This window comes from Schistocerca cancellata, chromosome 8 (assembly GCF_023864275.1).
Source record: "Schistocerca cancellata isolate TAMUIC-IGC-003103 chromosome 8, iqSchCanc2.1, whole genome shotgun sequence".
Lineage (NCBI taxonomy): Eukaryota > Metazoa > Arthropoda > Insecta > Orthoptera > Acrididae > Schistocerca > Schistocerca cancellata.
The window spans coordinates 441,546,002-441,565,020 of NC_064633.1; the positions used below are offsets into that span (position 1 = coordinate 441,546,002).

The window sequence follows — 19,019 nt, forward strand, 5'->3', positions numbered from 1 at the left end:
TTAACTTAATGACATGAGGTTTGTAACCAAAATTAAATAAATAGTTGTAACGACGTACAGTGTGATCGAATTTTTTTGTTCATATCAAACATATCCATGGGATGGGTAAAATTTACGTCGTTCTTTTCACTAGTGTTCTGCTGGTTTCTTTAAGACAGATAACGCAAAAAGCGAGCGTTAGAAAATGGTGTCTGACACGGAGATTCGTATAAAATAGTGGGTGTCATTGAATTCCTCAATGCTGAACAAAGTGCGCCCGTTGAAATCCAGAGATGCATAAAGGTGCATGGAGAGGATAAGTAGATATCAGTAACGTGAGGCTGTGCTAACTGCCACCATCAGTCGATCCTGCCAGATGGATTCACATGAAGAATCCTCGGGAAGTTTCTTCCTACGAAGGGGATGGATTATAAAAGCCTCATTTGATCGATATTCGAATACTGCTCGTTAGTCTGAAAGCATTTAGCAGGTTAGGTTAATAGAGGAAATCTACACTGCTATATAAAGGCAGGTCGCCATTTAACCTTGCTAACAAAAATCTCGGAAAGTTCGTCACTGATTTACTCAGTTTTTACACGATACTCTAATAAACATTCAGACGGGCATAGGATGCATAGTTTTTTGAACAGTAAAGCACAGGTTTATGTTAAAGCACAAGGCGAAAAAGAAAATGTTGTGGTGTGAAAATGTACGGTTTCGTTTTCTTTCCCGCAGTCAGTTTTAGCTATGGTAGATACCAGGGCATTTAAACCATTCGACATATTTTATGCTATTTATATTGTTTCTCCTTACAGTTTTAAAGAAAAATAGTACTCACAACTTTGTGCTGTTTCGTTTCTTCGCCGGCGGTTGTTTGTGGCTCATCATTTTATGATTGGAATACTACAGCCGAATCTGAATCGTCCATCCACAGATTAAAAGTATTAGAGATATTACCAATGAAGTTACTATCCTGACAGATCCAGCAGCTAGAGGCCTTTTTCATAGCACGTATGCAAAGGATCCTAACCAACTTACCCATTCATTTAAAGCGACTTAAATTCGCAATGAAAGGTTTGTTCTGAATAACAATAAATAATATTTTTAGAGATGAGCGGGGGAGGGAGGGGGAGGTAATAGACATACAGAAAGGGGAGGAGGTGATGGATAGAGAGGGGGAGGGGCAGCAGGAGGTGATGGACGGAGAAGGGGGGAGGGCGGGGGAGAGATGAGGACATATATCCATTTCCCAAACACATTAAGCAATCGCAAAGCATGGCCGGATTCGTTAGGTATAAAGAGGAGCTGCACCTTTCGTGACAGTTTCGTTTAGCAAACGAGTTGGCGTTACGGAGATGCTCAAACAACTGAATGGCAGACGCTACAAGAGACGTCTTGCATTACGATATGGTTTTCCCTCAAAATACAGGGAGTTAGCTCCTTGAACAGTCAACCAATAAATGGCTCCCCACGTATAATTAGCGAGAAGACCACGAAGGCAAGATAGCTCTCACGGAGGCTCACCAACAATTGTTCTTCGCACGTACCATTCGCGAGTGGAATAGGAAAGAGGGGAAGTGGCAGTGATACAAAGTATTCTCCACCATACACCTGAGGTTGGTGTATGCGTATCTGTCGTAGGTCCCACGAGAATGGCAGTCGTTAGCTTCAGAGCGACCCTCGTACCTCGCCCTCGTGCTTGGGGCACGCAAATAGTAATGGTGACGTGGAAAAAGCGTTTTCCGCGCTGGAGACAGTCGTGGGAAAGGATCCCGAGGTGACGGGAGGAGACTGGCGTTCTGCGGAGCGCGCCCGCCCGCTGGCAGGGCCTGCGGCTGGCTGGCTGCGGTCCCAGCAGCGCGGATGACCCCAGGACTTTCACCTGCCTCTCGTCCCGCACCGCATACCTCTCCTCCAGCGCAGCACGGCGCGGCGCGTGGGCGACGTGATGCGACGCGCAGGAGCGCCGCCGGTGCTCGCCGCTCTCCCGTAATCTCCGGAAACCTATCAGTCACGCCTCGACCGCTTACGTCCGTCACTCGCCTCGATTTTGAACACTGCCGGAGTCGCACCGACATGTAGTCCCCCCCATTAAGCCACTCTGAAATATTAGGTTGGTGCAAAAGTTCGTAATAGCGTTTTGGTTTTGCATGTTAGCATTCCGTTTGATACGGATTTACTCGTATTTATCGACTGTCATTTTTATTCTGTAATTCGCTGTTGGACATAGTGGAGCTGTGGACGCTAGAAAAGTGCCGAGAGGAAGAAAATCTGAACATTTCACACACATTCTGCTGTTTGACTTAAGTAGACAGGTGATAGCAGCCGAGGCAGCTAGAAACATTTACGGCATTTGTGAAACTAAAGCTATTGGCCAGAGCAGGGCAAGATTTCTTTTTATCTTTTTAAGGACAGAATATTTGTTCGCCCCCCCCCCCCCTCCCCTTACACATCATCGAGAGTCAGAAACACCGAATGGTAACGCACAACTATATAAATTTTTAAGAATATATTTACCTCCAGGAAGAGCAACTCAGTTCTGCCGGTTTTTTTTTTTTTTTTTTTTTTTTTCCCCTAGTAACGCAATGTGACAAATTTCCATTCTATATGTTCTTTCAGTTTGTCCCAAAATGTGACAAAACTTTATATAGTGAACATTTCGTGCTGACAAACTTTGACGCAGACTGGTACAGCACTGTAATTATTACCTAATTTAAAACGTTAGAGAAAAGTACATATTAGTAAACAGTGGCTACGCGGCTGCTGTACAGATAGGTTCCAATAACGTACATATTTTGAATTACTGTTATTGCTTAAACATAATTAAACTTATAAGTAAAAGTCTAAGCTTTTGCACAGGTAAAATTATTCGAAAATGCCCAACGAAAAAAGGAAATTCCATTCAACCAGCCAATTATGCAGTGACCTACAGTTAACGTGAGCTGCGTACCATAATGAAATTCAGTTTTCTCACATCAGTAAATCATTGCCACAGAGGAAAGAAATGACAAAAAAATCGTAGGATCAGCTAAGGATCTAGCACCGTACCTTCGCATTTGCAGTTCTCACCTATCCACTTACCCTCAGAGCTATAAAATTCAACGTTCTAATACTCCCTTGTATTTCTCGTTAAATCAACGTATTTTGACGAGATCCACGCAATTACCAACACTGAAAAGGTGAAGGCGTATTGTATCCATTTCTTAGCACTGCGTTACAGTTAATGTCCCTTCCACTGCATCTTGGTTTACATTGAGGAGATAATTTGAGTAGTTGCTTTCCTGTTAATTTAAACAGTTTACATATAGCTGGCATAATAACAAATGGTTTTAAGCAGTGTACACTTTTTCGATAGCTACCTCCTTTGGTAATGTTTTAAGGACTTGTTCTATATACCTGAAGAAGCACCTTGTTGAAATAATGTACGAAATCTAATAAATGAATGAATAAACTGCAAGTACACACACGTCCACAAAATTTTCATTTGTAGTAATATGATTAAGCTTTATACTTCTATAACTAAGCTTTTCTCAGCGCTTCCGCTAACACAATTTATTTTTAGGACGTTCATTTAACGATCAGAACTCAAGGAAAAACGAAGATTTCAGTGCAGAAACAATTCTTATCGCGGCACGAACTTTGACTAACATTATATGCACCATTTTAGCAGAGCCATAAGGGGGTTTGTTTGGTAGAAATTATAAAACATTCCAGAGTCGGTGTATCCCTTCGGTAATAGATATCTGTGCGATATGTCCTTCAATGAGCTGATACGACAGACTTGGACACAGTTGCTGGACACGCCAAACAATGTTCAGCATCCATTGCGACTTTGTGTTGTTCTGGCTTAAATTTCTTTTGACACATTGTGAACTTAGGTATTGTCCTAAGGTTTCTGCTAATTTAACTACTTCATGTTGACCAAGTATGATTCAGCGGTTAATGGAATTTCTCTCTCTCTCTCTCTCTCTCTCTCTCTCTCTCTCGCTCGCGCGCGCGCAACACAATGATATTGTTTACGACTTAGCCTGGATCTGTAGTGAGTGTACGTCTTCTCTGCATGTTGCAGAAGTAAGCAGAAACAACCAGCAACATGGACGCGATCAAGAAGAAGATGCAGGCGATGAAGCTCGAGAAGGACAACGCGCTCGATCGCGCCCTTCTCTGCGAGCAGCAGGCCAGGGATGCCAACCTGCGAGCCGAAAAGGTAAGTGTTGCAGAACTTCTCTCGGAATTTGTGCTAATAAGAAGCAAATCATGGTGTGGTTATTCCCTCGTGGTGGAAAGTTTAATGACCGTTTCCTTCAGATGCTTCAAATAGATAAGCTTCGACAAGAATGTGAGCAGGTAGTCCGTGGGAGGGTGCAGAAAGTGGAACTGAAACAATTATTTCTATGTCATATTGTTAGATATCCTTAATGTGGGATCAGGCAGCACAAGAAACATGCAAGAAATTAACTAATGAGTATATAGGGTGGGTGCGGCATCTAAGACGGGGATCTCAAATACACAGAATGAATAAATATATAGAGGTGCCGTTTTTGCAAAGTTAGAGCGGACAATATGGCGAATTTTCCTGACGTTGGAAGTAACTGTTATCGTTTATAGTCCCCGAATTACAATACCGACTTCGTTTTTTTTCTCTGGTGGAACTATACACTTCTTTTTGCGTCATTTGAAAGATGTTACGAAGAGAACTTAAACGACATCACATGTGAGGGATTTCATCAAGTAGTATAAAGATAACAGGATAGCGCCACAAACTGCTGCCTCGGCGTCAGAGTTGGTTCCACAAATGTCTGCCCTATAACAAATGTAAGCAAGACTGTAGCTCAGTTACAATTCGTGCATTTATCATCACAGCTGTCATACCAAGTGCTAAAAATGTTGACACTGAGCATTGCCACACGCTGTAAACTGATTCTGCACGTTGAATTTCATCTGGAGGTAACCAGTGGCATAGGTCCTTGTTGTGAGGCATTTTTCCTAAGACCTCTTGTTTGTTCTCACCACAGATAAAAGTACAGAAATGTTAAGTTTGGTGAGCGTGCAGACCATTTTGCGTTTCTAAACGATCGTTATAATGCACTCCACATCTTCTCGTAAGGAGGTCTGTCATCACATGTGCGCAATAGAAGGGACATTAATCATGTTGGTGCCAGAATAACTGCCGTATGTCCAGTGAGATGAGATGTCTTTAAATAACTGCGGCAGCAGCATATCTTAGGTAGGAACTAGAGACACTAGTGTCTTTAGAGTCTCATCAACAAAACAGGTACCAACGACGCAGGTCTTGGAAAAACAAGTACCAAACGTTGATAGACAACTAGCGTTATTTTTATCCTCTTCAAGTTACCGTGGATTTTCAACTGACATTTAGTGCGTATTGACTTGTCCATGGTTTGGAAACTATTATCCTTCCTTAAACAAAATTTTGCATAGATGCATCGCATCACTTTGCAGTTTACGTAAATAATATTCAGAAAATTATAACCAATTTTGTAAGCCATTGCCATGAAGCCGTAGGTGCAGCGAAATGTGAAGAGGATGAAATGCGACGGAACGCAGTGCTCGCAGAACACTCGCTTGGTTGACGCCTCTCTCGTACTTCAGAGGTGCCTCTTAGTGAAATCTGCATTGTGTGTTACTGCTGCTAAGGTGTTAAATTTCTTTCGTCAGTTCCTCTTCTTGTTCCTTGTCGTATTTTAACTCAACACTTTCTGTTCCGAGAACTTTTTTACATAATGTTTGCGAAGACAGAGGGTGAGTTCTAGGCACTATCTGGAGACACTTCAGTATACAACGGCACCGCTGGCGACATTCGCCGCAAGTCGCCACGAATGTAGAAGATGAAATGGAAATTTCTAGAAAAATCTTCTAAAAGGAATATGAGCTTCAGTGGTTGGCTGGCAGATCCCTGACCCATATAGGGAGAGACTGTAGCGCTCGCTGGGATTCGTCGTCCGAGCACAAACGTAGACACTGCGTGTGCAGGAGGGAGCGGAGGTATAGCGTGGAGACACACTTCCTTCCAGGATCGACTTAAGACTTCGCTGGCGACGACCACAGTGGAGAATCTAGGGGGTTAGATTTTGAGAAGTGTTGATTTCGCCACAAGCAGCGCATGAAGTCGTTCCTTTGTGAACAGTTATTTCCACGCGGGTAACATTTCTTCAGCCCTCTTCAGTGTCTGACACACAGTGAAGTGCTTTTTCACAGAACAATACTTAAGCTGAATTTCTGTTCCTGGCTAGTGAGCAGACAGTAATCTTGGCTGATGTTCTGTCTTGTACCGAGGTAATTTCAGCCCTAGGAGTTTGTGGACGGTGCATTGCATCCAGTGTGTAGCCAGAGAATTACATGTATGCCACGTACGTTACTAGCGTAGTGGCCAACCCTTAACGAGCAGATCATTGGTGCAGTATAACTGCTGTCTATTCTTAAATAGCTGGTAGGTGCACGTTGGTTTGGTGGATAGGAAGAATCTCAGTGATTATGTTGAGTTCCATTTGCCTATCCACTGACCTTGTTATATTCTGTTGCTCACCGCTAATCGGTATCAGCTAGCTTTGTGTCCATCTGATAAAAGGCGGTGCTCTGCCAATCTCGAAATTACGTTTAGGTTAGAATCTGACATCGTGTACTTCATATTTATACAATTTTTTGCACTCTACATGCTTTTAGACGGTAAATCACACAGTATCCAATTATAATACACTCTGGTAGCGTCCTGATAGGAATAATTGTTTGATTTGCTAAACTTAAATACAAACAACACGATACTTCATTGTGTGAAAATCCCGAGGTGTAGGTTGTTAACGGCAGGGTCATTTTAATCATTTGTAGGGGGGTGAGAACTGCACAGCGGAGACAACCCCACATACACACGCTTTGTTACAAACACCATGGGGGTTTACAATGGAGTCTGCATAAATTAAAGAGATACATATATATGGTTTATATTTATGTCATTCATGTACGTAAGTTTTCTTCCTCTCTTTTGCCTTAGCAAGCTGCTATGATAATAAGTTACTCCTGCAGCTACAGGTACCTGTGCTAAATACATAAAAACTGTCCCCTTGGCGCCACACTTCGGCCATATTTGTGACCTCGGAAAACAGATTAAATCTGATAGAAACAGTTTGAACAATAAACAAACATATTTCGCAAAATGAAGTACCATATGCCGTTTAGCCCCTCATGAACCATGGAATTTGCCGTTGGTGGAGAGGCTTGCACCGTAGGTGCGACCGCAACGGAGAGGTTTCTGTTGAGATGCCAGAAAAACTTGTGGTTCCTGAAGAAGGGCAGCACTCTTTTCAGTAGTTTCACGAGCAACAGTCTGATTGAAACTTTCCTGGCAGATCAATACTATGTGCCGGACCGAGACTCGAACTCAGTACTGGCGGAATCAAAGCTGTGAGGACGGGGCGTGAGTCGTGTTTGAATAGCTCAGATGGTAGAGCACTTGCCCGCGTAAGGCAAAGGTTCCGAGGTTCGATTCTCTGTCCGGCACACAGTTTTAATCTGCCAGGAAAGTTTCATATCAGCGCACACTCCGCTGCAGAGTTAAATTCTCATTCTGAAAACAGTCTGGATGATTGACTGATTTAGCCTTGTAACATCAACCAAAACGGCCTTCTTGTGCTGGTACTGCGAACGGCCGAAAGCAAGGGGAAACTACAGCCGTAATTTTTCCTGAGGGCATGCAACTCTACTGTATGCCTCAATGATGATGGGATCCTCCTGGGTAAAATATACCGGAGGTAAAAAGGTTCCCATTCGGACCTCCGAGCGAGGACTACTCAGGACGACCTCGTTATCACCAGAAACGAAACTGCCGTTCTACGGATCGGAGGGTGGAAAGTCGGATCCCTTAATCGGGCAGGTAGGTTAGAAAATTTAAAAAGGGAAGAGCGTAGGTTAAAGTTCGATATGTTGGAGTTAGTGAAGTTAGGTTGCAGCAATAACAGCCTTCTGGTCAGGTAAATACAGGGTTATAAGCACAAACTTAAACATGAGTAATGCAGGTGTAAGTTTGATAATAAGAAAACAGGAACACGGGTAAGCTACTATGAACAGCATAGTGAACCCATTATTGTAGCCAAGACATGCATGAAGCCCATACCCATCACAATAGTAAAAGTTCATATGCCAACTAGCACCAGACGATGAAGAGATCGAAGAAATATATGATGAGAGAAAAGAAGCTATTAAGACAGTTAAAAGGACACGAAAATTTAGTAGTCATAAGGGACTGGAAATCGATAGTAGGCAAAGGAAGAGAAGGAAAAATAATAGGTGAATACGGACTGAGGGAAAGCAATGAAAGAGGAAGCAATCTGGTAGAACTTCGCATAAATTTAATCATCGCCAACATTTGGTTTAAGAATCATGAAAGAAGTTTGTATGCCAGGAAGAGACCTGGAGACACCGGGCAGATTCAGATTTGTTATATAATTGTAAAACAGAGATTTAGGAACCAGATTTTAAATTGTAAAACATTTCGTGGGCACATGCGGGCTCCGACCACAAGTTATTGTTTATGAACTATAGGTTAAAATTGAAGAAACTTCAAAAAGGTAGGAATTTAAGGAGATGGGACCTGGATAAAGTGAAAGAACTAGAGGTTTGTAGAATGTTTCAGAGAGAGCATTGGGAAAGATTGACAAAAATAGGGGAAAGGATAAAGCAGAACAACGGGTAGCTCTGAGGGAGGAAACAGTGAAGGCAGCAGAGGATCAAGTAGGTAAAAAGATGATTAGCATAGGTACGTGAGTAACCCAAGGGATATTAAATTTAACTGATGAAAGGAGAAAATATAAAAATGTAGTAAATGGAGCAGGTGAAAGCGAATACAAACTTCTCAAATAAGACAGACGGGAAGTGCAAAACGGCTAAGCAGGAATGGCCAGAGGACAAATGTAAGGATTTAGAATCAAATATCACTAGGGGAGAGGTAGATAACGCCTATAGGAAAATGAGACACCTTTGAAGAAAAGATAACCATCTGTATGAATCTCAAGACCTCAGATGGAAAATCAAAGCAAAGAAGGGAAATCAGAAAGGTGGAAGTAGTATATAGAGGGTCCATACAAGGGCGATGCACTTGAGGACAATATTATGGAAATGGAAGAGGACTTAGATGAAGACGAGCTGGGAGATAAGACACTGCGTGAAGAATTTGACAGAGCACTGAAAAACCTAAGTTGAAACAAGGCCCTGGGAGCAGACAACATTCCATTAGAACTACTGATAGCCTTGGGAGAGCCAGCCCTGACATAACTCTACCATCTGGTGAGAAATACCCTCAGACTTCAAGAATGATTCCAATCCCAAAGGAAGCAGGTGTTGACAGATGTGAAAATTACAGAACTATCAGTTTAATAAGTCACGGCTAAAAATACTAACACGAATTCTTTACCAGACGAATGGAAAAACTGGTAGAATCCGACGTTGGGGAAAATGAGTTCTGATTCCGTAGAAATGATGGAACACGTGAGGCAATACTGACCTTAAGACTTATCTTAGAAGATAAAGGAAAGGCAAACCTATGTTTCTAGTATTTGTAGATTTAGAGATAGCTTTTGACAATGTTGACTGGAATACTGTTTTTCAAATTTTGAAGGTGGCAGTGGTCAAATACAGGGAGCAAAAGGTTATTTACAACTTGTACAGAAACGAGATGGCAGCTATAAGAGTGAAAGAGAAGCAGTGGTTGAGAAAGGAGTGACGCAGGGTTGTCGCCTATTCCCGACATTATTCAATCTGTACACTGAGCAAGCAGTAAAGGAAACAAAAGAAAACTTTGGAGTAGGGATTGAAGTCCAGGAAGAAAAAATAAAAACTTTGAGGGTTGCCGATGACATAATTCTATCAGAGACAGCAAAGAACTTGGAGCAGCAGTTGACTGGGATGGACAGTGTCCTGAAGGGAGGATATAAGATGAACATCAACAAAAGCAGGGATGCTGGAAGAATTAGATCAGGAACTGACACTTAAAGTAGTTGATGAGTTTTGCTACTTGGGCAGCAAAATAACTGATGATGGCAGAAGTAGAAAGGATACAAAATGTTGACCGGCAATGGCAAGAAAAGCGTTTCTGAAGAAGAAAAATTGAACATATAGATTTGTCAGGAAATCTTTTTTGAAAGTAATTGTATGGAGTGTAGCTTTTTATGGAAGTGAAACAAGAACGATAAACTGTATAAAGAAAAAGAGAATAGAAGCTTTTTAAATGTGGTGTTACATGCTAGAGAAGAATGCAGAAGATTAGAGGGATAGATCACGTAACGAAGGGGGAAGTACTGAATATAGAACTGGGGAGAAAAGAAATCTGTGGCACAACCTCACTAGAAGGTATCGGTTGGTACGACATTCTGAGACATAAAGCATCACCAATTTGGTACTGGAGGGCAGTCTGGAGGAGGAGGAGGAGGAGGAGGAGGAGGAGGGGGTTAAAAGTCGTAGAGAGAGACGAAGAAATGAAGCAGATTCAGGAGGCTATAGACTGCAGTAGTTACTTGGAGATAGAGGCTACCACAGGATAGAATAGCATGTAGAGTTGCTTCAAACCAGTCTTCAGACTGAAGATTACAACAACATTAATTACGTTTAGACCAGTAAGTTGCTTGCAGAAGACTGGCACGTTTAACTTTAGTAACCTGCTCCCTCAAAGCAGTCTGAGCGAGACAAGACCAGTGTGTCGTCATACTTTCTTTATAATCAGTACATGCATCGTGATATATCAGTATTGTCACCACAGGCTTGTAACTGGAATTGTGACACTATATGGCGTCCCGGTGAAAACTTACAATCGCACGGAAAAATCTAGCTGAAACGGCGGCTTCCTGGAGGCGGTAACTAGAGTCGCTACGCAGTAGACATGGTCCTACGTCACAGGCGACCATATCCGATGAATCATCACGATTACTTCTATTGTCTCTGTTCAAGACTAACCTTTTTTCACGCTCATCAACTCGGAGACACAAGAAGTTATAGACTCTAAGCATGTTTCTCTCTGCTGTAGGCCGAGGAAGAAGCCCGTGCCCTGCAGAAGAAGATCCAGACCATTGAGAACGACTTGGACCAGACACAGGAGCAGCTCGGTCAGGTGATGGCCAAACTTGAGGAGAAGGAGAAGGCTCTGCAGAACGTGAGTACCATCACCGCTTCTCTCCCCAACCTCATGCATACGACTACAGCACATTGCAGCAGGAGCGGCACTTCTGCCGCCCAAGTATTAACCTACATCTTCAGCCATACCTCACACGCACGGTTCCAAAAAAGCTACGACTAAGACAGGCGTAGTAATTATATTAGAATTTAATAGTATTCCAGAAAATAGGTTGCATATCAGTGTCCCTTAGTACATGTATGCTGTCTTCTATTCAGCGGTAAAGCAATGTAGCCTCTATCTACCATGTAGACATTTATCTGGACACATCGCCATAATTCCACTGTTTTCTACTGACACTCCGTAGTTCCGTGGTAAAGTCGGGAGGAGTGGACTTACTGTTGACTTTTTGAGGGGTTATGAATTCTGTAAATTTTACCCGGCAGTTCTAGGTTTTGACTGACGATCAGCACTGTTATACACTGAGGTAACAAGTCATGGGATATCTCCTAATATAGTGTCGTTAGCCCGGTGTAGTGCAGCAACTCGACGTACCAAAGACTCAACAAGTCGTTGGAAGTTCCCTGGTGAAATACTGAGCCATTCTGGCACTACAGCTGTCCATAATTGCGAAAGTGTTGGCGGTGCTTAATTTTGTGTACGAATTGACCTCTCGATTGTCCCATAAATAATAAATAGGAGTCATGTCGGGCGATCTGGGTGGCCAATCATCTGCTTAAATTGTTCAGAATGTTCTCCAAACAAATAGCGAACAATTGTGGCCTAGTGACATGGCGCAATGTCATGGGAACATGAAGTACATAAATGGCTGCAAATGGTCTCAAAGTAGCCGAACAAAATCATTTGCGGTCAATGATCGGTTCAGTTGGACCAGAAGACCCACACCATCCCATGTAAACACACCATTGTGGAGCCACCACAATCTTGCACAGTACCTTGTTGACAACTTGAGAACATGGCTTCATGGGGGCTTCGAGGCACTCGAACACTTCCATCGACTTTCACCAACCGAAATCTGGACTCGCCTGACCAGGCCACGATTTTCCAGTCGTCTAAGGCCCAAATGGTAAGGTCACAAGCCAAGCACAGACGCTGCTATCAGCAAAGGCACTCGCGTAGGTCGTCTGCTGCCATAGTCCATTAACGTCAAATTTCGCCGCACTGTTGTAACGGCTACGTCCGTCATACGTCCCACACTGATTTCTGCAGTTATTTCACGTAGTGTTGTCTGTTAGCTCTGACAACTCTGCGCGAACGACGCTGCTCTCTGTTAAGTGAAGGCCATGGTGAGAGGTAATGCCCGAAATCTGCTGTTCTCGACACACTCTTGACAATGTGGATCTCGGAATATTGAATTCTCTAACGATTTTCGAAATGGAATGTTCCATACTTCTATTCAGAGTTCAAATTCTGTTAATTCCAGTCGTGCGTCCATAAGCATGTCTGAAACCTTTTCACGCGATTCGCCTTAGTACATATGACAGCTTCAGCAATGTACTTCCCTTTTATACTCTGTGTAGGCGATGCTAGCATCATATGTATATGTGCATATCGCTATTCCATGGCTTTGGTCACCTCAGTGTAAATGGGTTCATGTAGGCTGTAAGAGCAAGAGACTGTGACTAAAATTCAGCCCTTCCTCTCAGCAAGTAAAGCCATTAGGCGTCACGAAATAGTAAATGCTCTGCTGTCGAAGTTACGAAATAATACCAATAAAAGTAAGGATAATGTTGCTTTCCTAATAGAGAAATCTTCTGCATTTGAAGGTTCTGTAATACTTCATTGGAGATACATGCGAGTAAGAGATGGAGCTAACCAACGACCTTTCGTTATAATGTGCCGCCAACCCAGGAGGTACTTGCGAACAAATGTCATACCCGCATCAGGGAGTTTGTGTGTTAGTACACTGTCGTCGCAATATTGCATGTCGCTTCTCTGTCTGAACACTTGGCTGCTGTTTCTTCTTGGTGGTGGCCAGCATGCTGACTAGTCCTGGTGGAGGCGCCTGTGGTGACGGGAATATTTCGATGTACACAGTTGCAAAACTACTTCTGCATGACGTGACAGTCGTTGGGAAGGACCCGTCATGCACAAGTAGCTTCGCGGCTGTCTGCACATATCCACAGGAGACGAGCCCCGGAGCTCTGTCCGCGGGACCAGCACTGGAAGACAAGCAGCATCTCAACGTGGGGAGGTGCATTCCATTGCACTGCAACATGGAGAGGATTAACAGCTTCCGTCATCGTGTGGACGAGGTTCAGCATCGTTCCAATTTGTTTCGTGCCTTTATATTCTGGAAGGTGAAAACTAAGGCTGTTGGTACCGTACCACAAATGTATTGAACAATGCTCTCTCTTCGTGGTATATTTTCTCTAAATACAGATGCACATAATGGATTAGGAGGCAGTGATAACTAGGTGGACCACCATCTCTACCTGGAATTGTTAAATTTGCTCTAGTGGATGATATCCCACTGTTAAAGTTTTACAACACAATGCCGCAATTCGTCTGTATGTTTCTCGTCATATTCACTATAGCGGTTTCAGCTTTTGAGCGATTATCACTTGCATCTGAGAAACTGAAAAAATAGCAAGCATAAATGACAAAGTAAGACATAACTTCATGAAATAAATTAATCTCAATCTTGAAACAGCATGCATATATGCAATGAAATTTTAAGATCAGGGACGCATGTGTATCTCACTTCTATGAACTATCTTCTACAGGTATGCCGCGTCTTTCTCCTAGGAGTCGTCAGGCGCATTTTCTCTGGTAATTTGGCGGATGCTTGCAATTTAGTTTTTGCAATATACACCTAGTCAGCCACCTCGCTGTTGAGCTCACAAGTCATGCGTCGGTGGGAGGATGAGTGGCTGGAAGCGACTGACAATAAGCTCCGTATAGTCAAGCCCACAACGCGTGTGTGTTGTACTTCCTTTCAGCCCCGTCGACGGGACGAGGTTCTCCTCACTCGGCTTCGGATAGGCCACAGCCCTAAGACGCATGGCTTCCTGCTCCGGCGAGAGGACCCTCCAATGTGTGGTGCTTGCGGCGTTTTATTGGATTGCGTTTTATTTACTGACCAGCGGGCTGCGGCTGACTTGCTAGCGGACCTGCCATCTTTTTTAGGCAACACTCGGACGAATGTGGTTATAGTTTTAAAGTTCTGTGCCATGTCAAACGTTTTTACAAAGATTTAGGGAGAGGATGTTAATTTGCTCACTGTGTGACAAGCTCGCCCATATTTTATGTAAGTGGCCAGCCAATGACAATTTCCTGTGGCATTCTTGTTGCTACCTTTTCCCTTTCCTCCCGTTTTACTTATGTAGCATTTTCCTTCTTTTCCTGCTTTCTTTGCGTGTGTGCTTCAGTTTTATTAGGTCTGTCCACATTCGTTCCTTTTAATGTGTCAGGGCGCTGATGACCTCGACGTTGAGCGCCCATAAGCCCCAACACAAACCTAGTCAGCCCACACAAATACTGCTCATAGTCTCTCATGTGACTCCTGGGGTCAATGGAAAGTGTCGGTTTGTTTCCCTTTAGAAACGAAATTATTTTTAAAGCGGTGTTAAAGGTCCCCATTCAATAGAACGGTCGGCAATATTCGTTTTATCGATGTGTGTCAACACGGCTACTAAAACAGGAAGAATAACCAATAATTGAGAAGCGATTCGAATGCCGCCCTGCTCCATGCTGCCTGCTACCGCCATGCAGCAGCAGCACCACTCAGTCGCTAGTGTACTGGTTGCTCTTCCAGTTTTGTCGCTGTTAATACACGCCGATAAAACGAATATCGCACTAGATTAATGCCGCGCGGGATTAGCCAAGCGGTCTGGGGCGCTGCAGTCATGGATTGTGCGACTCGTCCCGGCGGAGGTTAGAGTCCTCCCTCGGACGTGTGTGTGTGTGTGTGTGTGTGTGTGTGTGTGTGTGTGTGTGTGTGTGTGTGTGTGTGTGTTTGTCCTTAGGATAATTTAGGTTAAGTAGTGTGTAAGCTTAGGGACTGATGACCTTAGCAGTTACGTCCCATAAGATTTCACACACATTTGAACATTTGATTTGAACTAGATTAATCTGGAACCACTGTATCGAAATAAGTACGTAAAACTGCGCTTTAAAAATAGCTTTGTTTGTAATGGGAAACCAACCGACGTTTGCCGTTGGCACCGGGCGTCACATGAAGGGCGTGGTGAGCGGTGTTTGCCTGAGCGTGCTCCCATCTACACATTGCACAAATGACGAGAGAAAATGCGTCTGACGGGTCTTAAGAGAGAAACCCTGTATATTGCGCTCCAGGTCTAATGAACTACCTGTTCCTCATCCTTAATGTGGCGCTAGCGAAGGATAGCTACCCACACAAGTCAAACACAAAGCGTTTTGTCTCTGTTTTAGTACTTGTTATTATATTTCGGAACGAGACGTCTAGTTTATACATACAGTTATGAACTGTAATATTTTGGTGTACACTGATATCGTAGTAGGTAACTGTCCATGCACTCGTGTTTGTCACATGTGATTAAGTTATGCCGAACGTTTTACCATTTGTACCTTTGTTTCAGATGTCCCACTTGCGCTTGACAATGGCTCAAAAGTCGAAATTCCGATATTAGTAACAATAAAGAAGTCAAATGGCGATTGTTCTACCATTTAAAAACTAAATTATGAGGTCCCCAATAAAGGAAAGACAAACTGTTCCTAATTTTTTTCTACTAATTACTACCTTTCACGTAGTTTAATTGTTGCGGCCAAATCAATTGTGAGAGCGCTGGAACTGCAAGTGGTAAAATAACTTAGGCGCAATTTCGTTTTTCTTTTGCATTGAGGACTATGACACTTTGCTTCATCTACATCTACACAGATGCTCCGCCAGCCACCGTACGGTGCGTGGCGGAGGGTACCCTGTACCACTACTTGTCAGTTCCTTTCCTGATCCACACGCAAGGGAAAAACGACTGTCTATATGCCTCTGTATGAGCCCTAATTTCTCGTATCTTTTCTTCGTGGCCCTTACGCGCAGTGTATGTTGGTGCCAGTAGAACCCTTGGGAAGTCAGCTTCAAATGCCGATTCTCTAAATTTTCTCAGTAGCATTTCTCGGAAAAAAGTCACCTTCCCTCCAGGGATTCCCATTTGAGTTCCCGAAGCACCTCCGTAACACATGCATGTTTTTAGAAACTCCCGATAAGACATCGAGCACCCACTCTCTAAATTGCTTCGATGTCTTCCTTCAATCCGACATGGTACGGATCCCAAACACTCCGGTAATACTGAAGAATAAGTCCCACCAGTGTCTCGTGTGCCGTCACCTTTACAGGTGAACAAAACTTTCCTAAGTTCTCGCAATAAACCGAAATCGACCATTCGCATTGCCTACTACAGTTCACATGTTCGGCCCATTTCATATAGCTTTGCATCATTACGCCGAGATACTTAAATGACTTGACTGTGCCAAGCAGAACACGAATAGTGTATCCGAACATTACATGTTTGTTCTTACTAATCTACTCGACCAAAGGGCGAACGTAAAAGCAACTGGAATCATTTAACGTAATTTTTCTGAATTTTTAAAAATCCCTCCACATAAAGTTTCCCATTAAAGAAGAAAATCGCCAATAGTTACACGAAATGGACTACTCTGCAATGTGTTTATAAATTTATAGTAGACGAATTTGAATACGGGCGAACTCTCGTCGCCGTTATCACAGAAGAAAATAGGTGACGAGTTACTGACGATTTTCTTCATTCGGAAACACTCTAAAGATAGCCGAAAATGCGCTGGGAAACTGTAAATATTCTGCCAGAGTTTGCGCTGAGAAAGTGGTGCTTGGAAGTCGCGCTGTGAAGTGTTGGTTTCGTTTCCTGGTCGCGAAGGGCGTGTCCGCCGCTGGCCGTGGGCCAGCTAGGAGGTCGTCACACCCACCTCACCCTCCTCCTATGCCACCATGTCTGATGGTAACACTGGCGGCACGTCTTATTGTGTGTTATACTGTCATCCAACATTTAGAATATATTTAAAAAAAAGCCTTACCCATTTCGTAAGTGATACGAAAAGACACAGGAACCACCACAAGTAAATTAGGCATTTTACTTTTTGCTCGTCTTGCGCCCAAGTACAGTAGTCCACCAGCTGCGTGAGGCATTAAAATTGGCTATACAGATGAACTGTTTAGAAGCAAAGAAACTTTCGTTCTCACGGTTTAAGGTCTGGCAAAAATGTCTATTCTAAGGCGCGTTTTTCGTCAAAAGCAGGTATCTTTTTGCGCTAAATTGTTATCGGAAATATCTCTACCATCTGTCAACTGGTTACGTACTCGCCGCCGCCGCCCTTTCCTCCAAGTGTCTAACTACGTATTTAGGAAGTACCACCGGGAGATACACGCCGAGGCGACAAATGTCGTGGGATACCTTCTAATATCGTGTCGGATCTCCTTTCAACCGGCATGGAGCAGCAACTCGACGTAGCATGAAGTCCTTGGAAGTCCCCTGCAGAAATATTGAGCCATGCTGTCTCCATAGCTGTCCATAATTGCGCAAGTGTTGGCGTTGCAAGCTTTTGTGCACGAAATGACCTCTCGATTGTGTCGCATAATATTCTCTGGGATTCATGTCGGGCGATCTGGGTTGCCAGATCGTTCACTCGAATTCTTTGTTCTGCAAACCAATCCGAGCAATTGTGACCAGGTGACATAGCGTGTTGTCAACAATAAAAATTTCATCGTTGTTTGGGAACAAAAAGTCCATGAATGGCTGCAGATGGTCTCAAAGTAGCGGAACATAACCATCTCCAGTCCAAGATCGGTTAAGTTGAACCGGAGGACCCAGTCCATTCCATGTAAACGCAGCCTACGCCGTTATGGAGTTCCCACCAGCTTTCCCAGTGCCTTGTTAACAACTTGAGTCCACGACTTCGCGAGGTCTGCGCAAACTCGACCGCTACCATCAGCTCTTACCACTTGAAATCGGGACTCATCTAACTAGGGCACAGTTTTCCAGTCGTCTAGGGTCCAACAATTACTGTCACGAGCCCAGGAGAGCGCTGCAGCAAAGGCACTCGCGTCGGTCTTCTGTTGTCATAGCCCATTAACGCCAAATTTCGCCATATGTCCCACACGGACTGCTGCAGTTGTTCCACGCCATGTTAACACTGACAACGGTCGTATAGCGAAGGCCGTCATGAAATTCGGTATTCTCGGGACACTCTAGACACTTTGAACCTCGGAATATTCATTTACCTAACTATTTCCGAAATAGAACGTTCCCTGCGTCTAGTTCCAACTACCATTCCGCGTTCAAAGTCTGTTAATTCCTGTCGTGCGTCCATAATCACGTCGGAAATCATTTCACATGAATCACCTGAGTACAAATGTCAGCTCCGTCAGTGCATTGACCTTACATACATTGTGTACGCGATGGCATTGCCATCTGCAAATGTGCATATGGTTATCCCACGACTTTTGTCACCTCAGTGTACTTCTTTAGTGTCAGTGTTCCGTCACTAAATATCGCTGCAGGCACGAATATTGTGTTGGATGGGTGAATGTCCGGGCGGAAAATACTAGGCATAGTTGTTGAAAAGTTTGTTGTATAAATGTTGCAACACTTAGGTCAAATTTATTGTAAGATACTGTTCATGGAAAGTTGTTCGAGCAAATCATGCCTCCAGAATGAAGTAGCAGAAGTAAATCCGAATATGAGTCTGAGAGATGAAAATCAAATTCGAAATCAATGTTTCAAACCGTTGCTTTGCTTTGTAGTACGTGTAAATGTGCTCCACTGATTTACTTAAAAATTCAATATGCGGCGCGTATTTGTACATTCTTGTCGATCGTTCACTGTTTCCCGTCCAGTGTGCTCTTGACACGTATCCTGACTTGATCTCTGTAGCCCTCTCGAAGAACGAATAA

The 19,019-nt window shown here is 43.5% G+C and overlaps 1 protein-coding gene across 6 annotated transcripts in view; it reads left to right on the top strand.

Annotated features, from left to right (window-relative positions):
• LOC126095755 (tropomyosin) overlaps window positions 1-19,019 on the top strand; it is a 163,189-nt gene that overhangs the window by 63,497 nt on the left and 80,673 nt on the right. For all 6 annotated transcript variants that reach the window (XM_049910546.1, XM_049910545.1, XM_049910541.1 and 3 more), the window contains exons 2-3: window positions 4,049-4,186; window positions 11,009-11,134. In XM_049910546.1, the coding sequence (XP_049766503.1) occupies window positions 4,073-4,186; window positions 11,009-11,134 (240 nt within the window). In that variant the 5' untranslated portion in view covers window positions 4,049-4,072. The remainder of the gene's footprint in view (window positions 1-4,048; window positions 4,187-11,008; window positions 11,135-19,019) is intronic.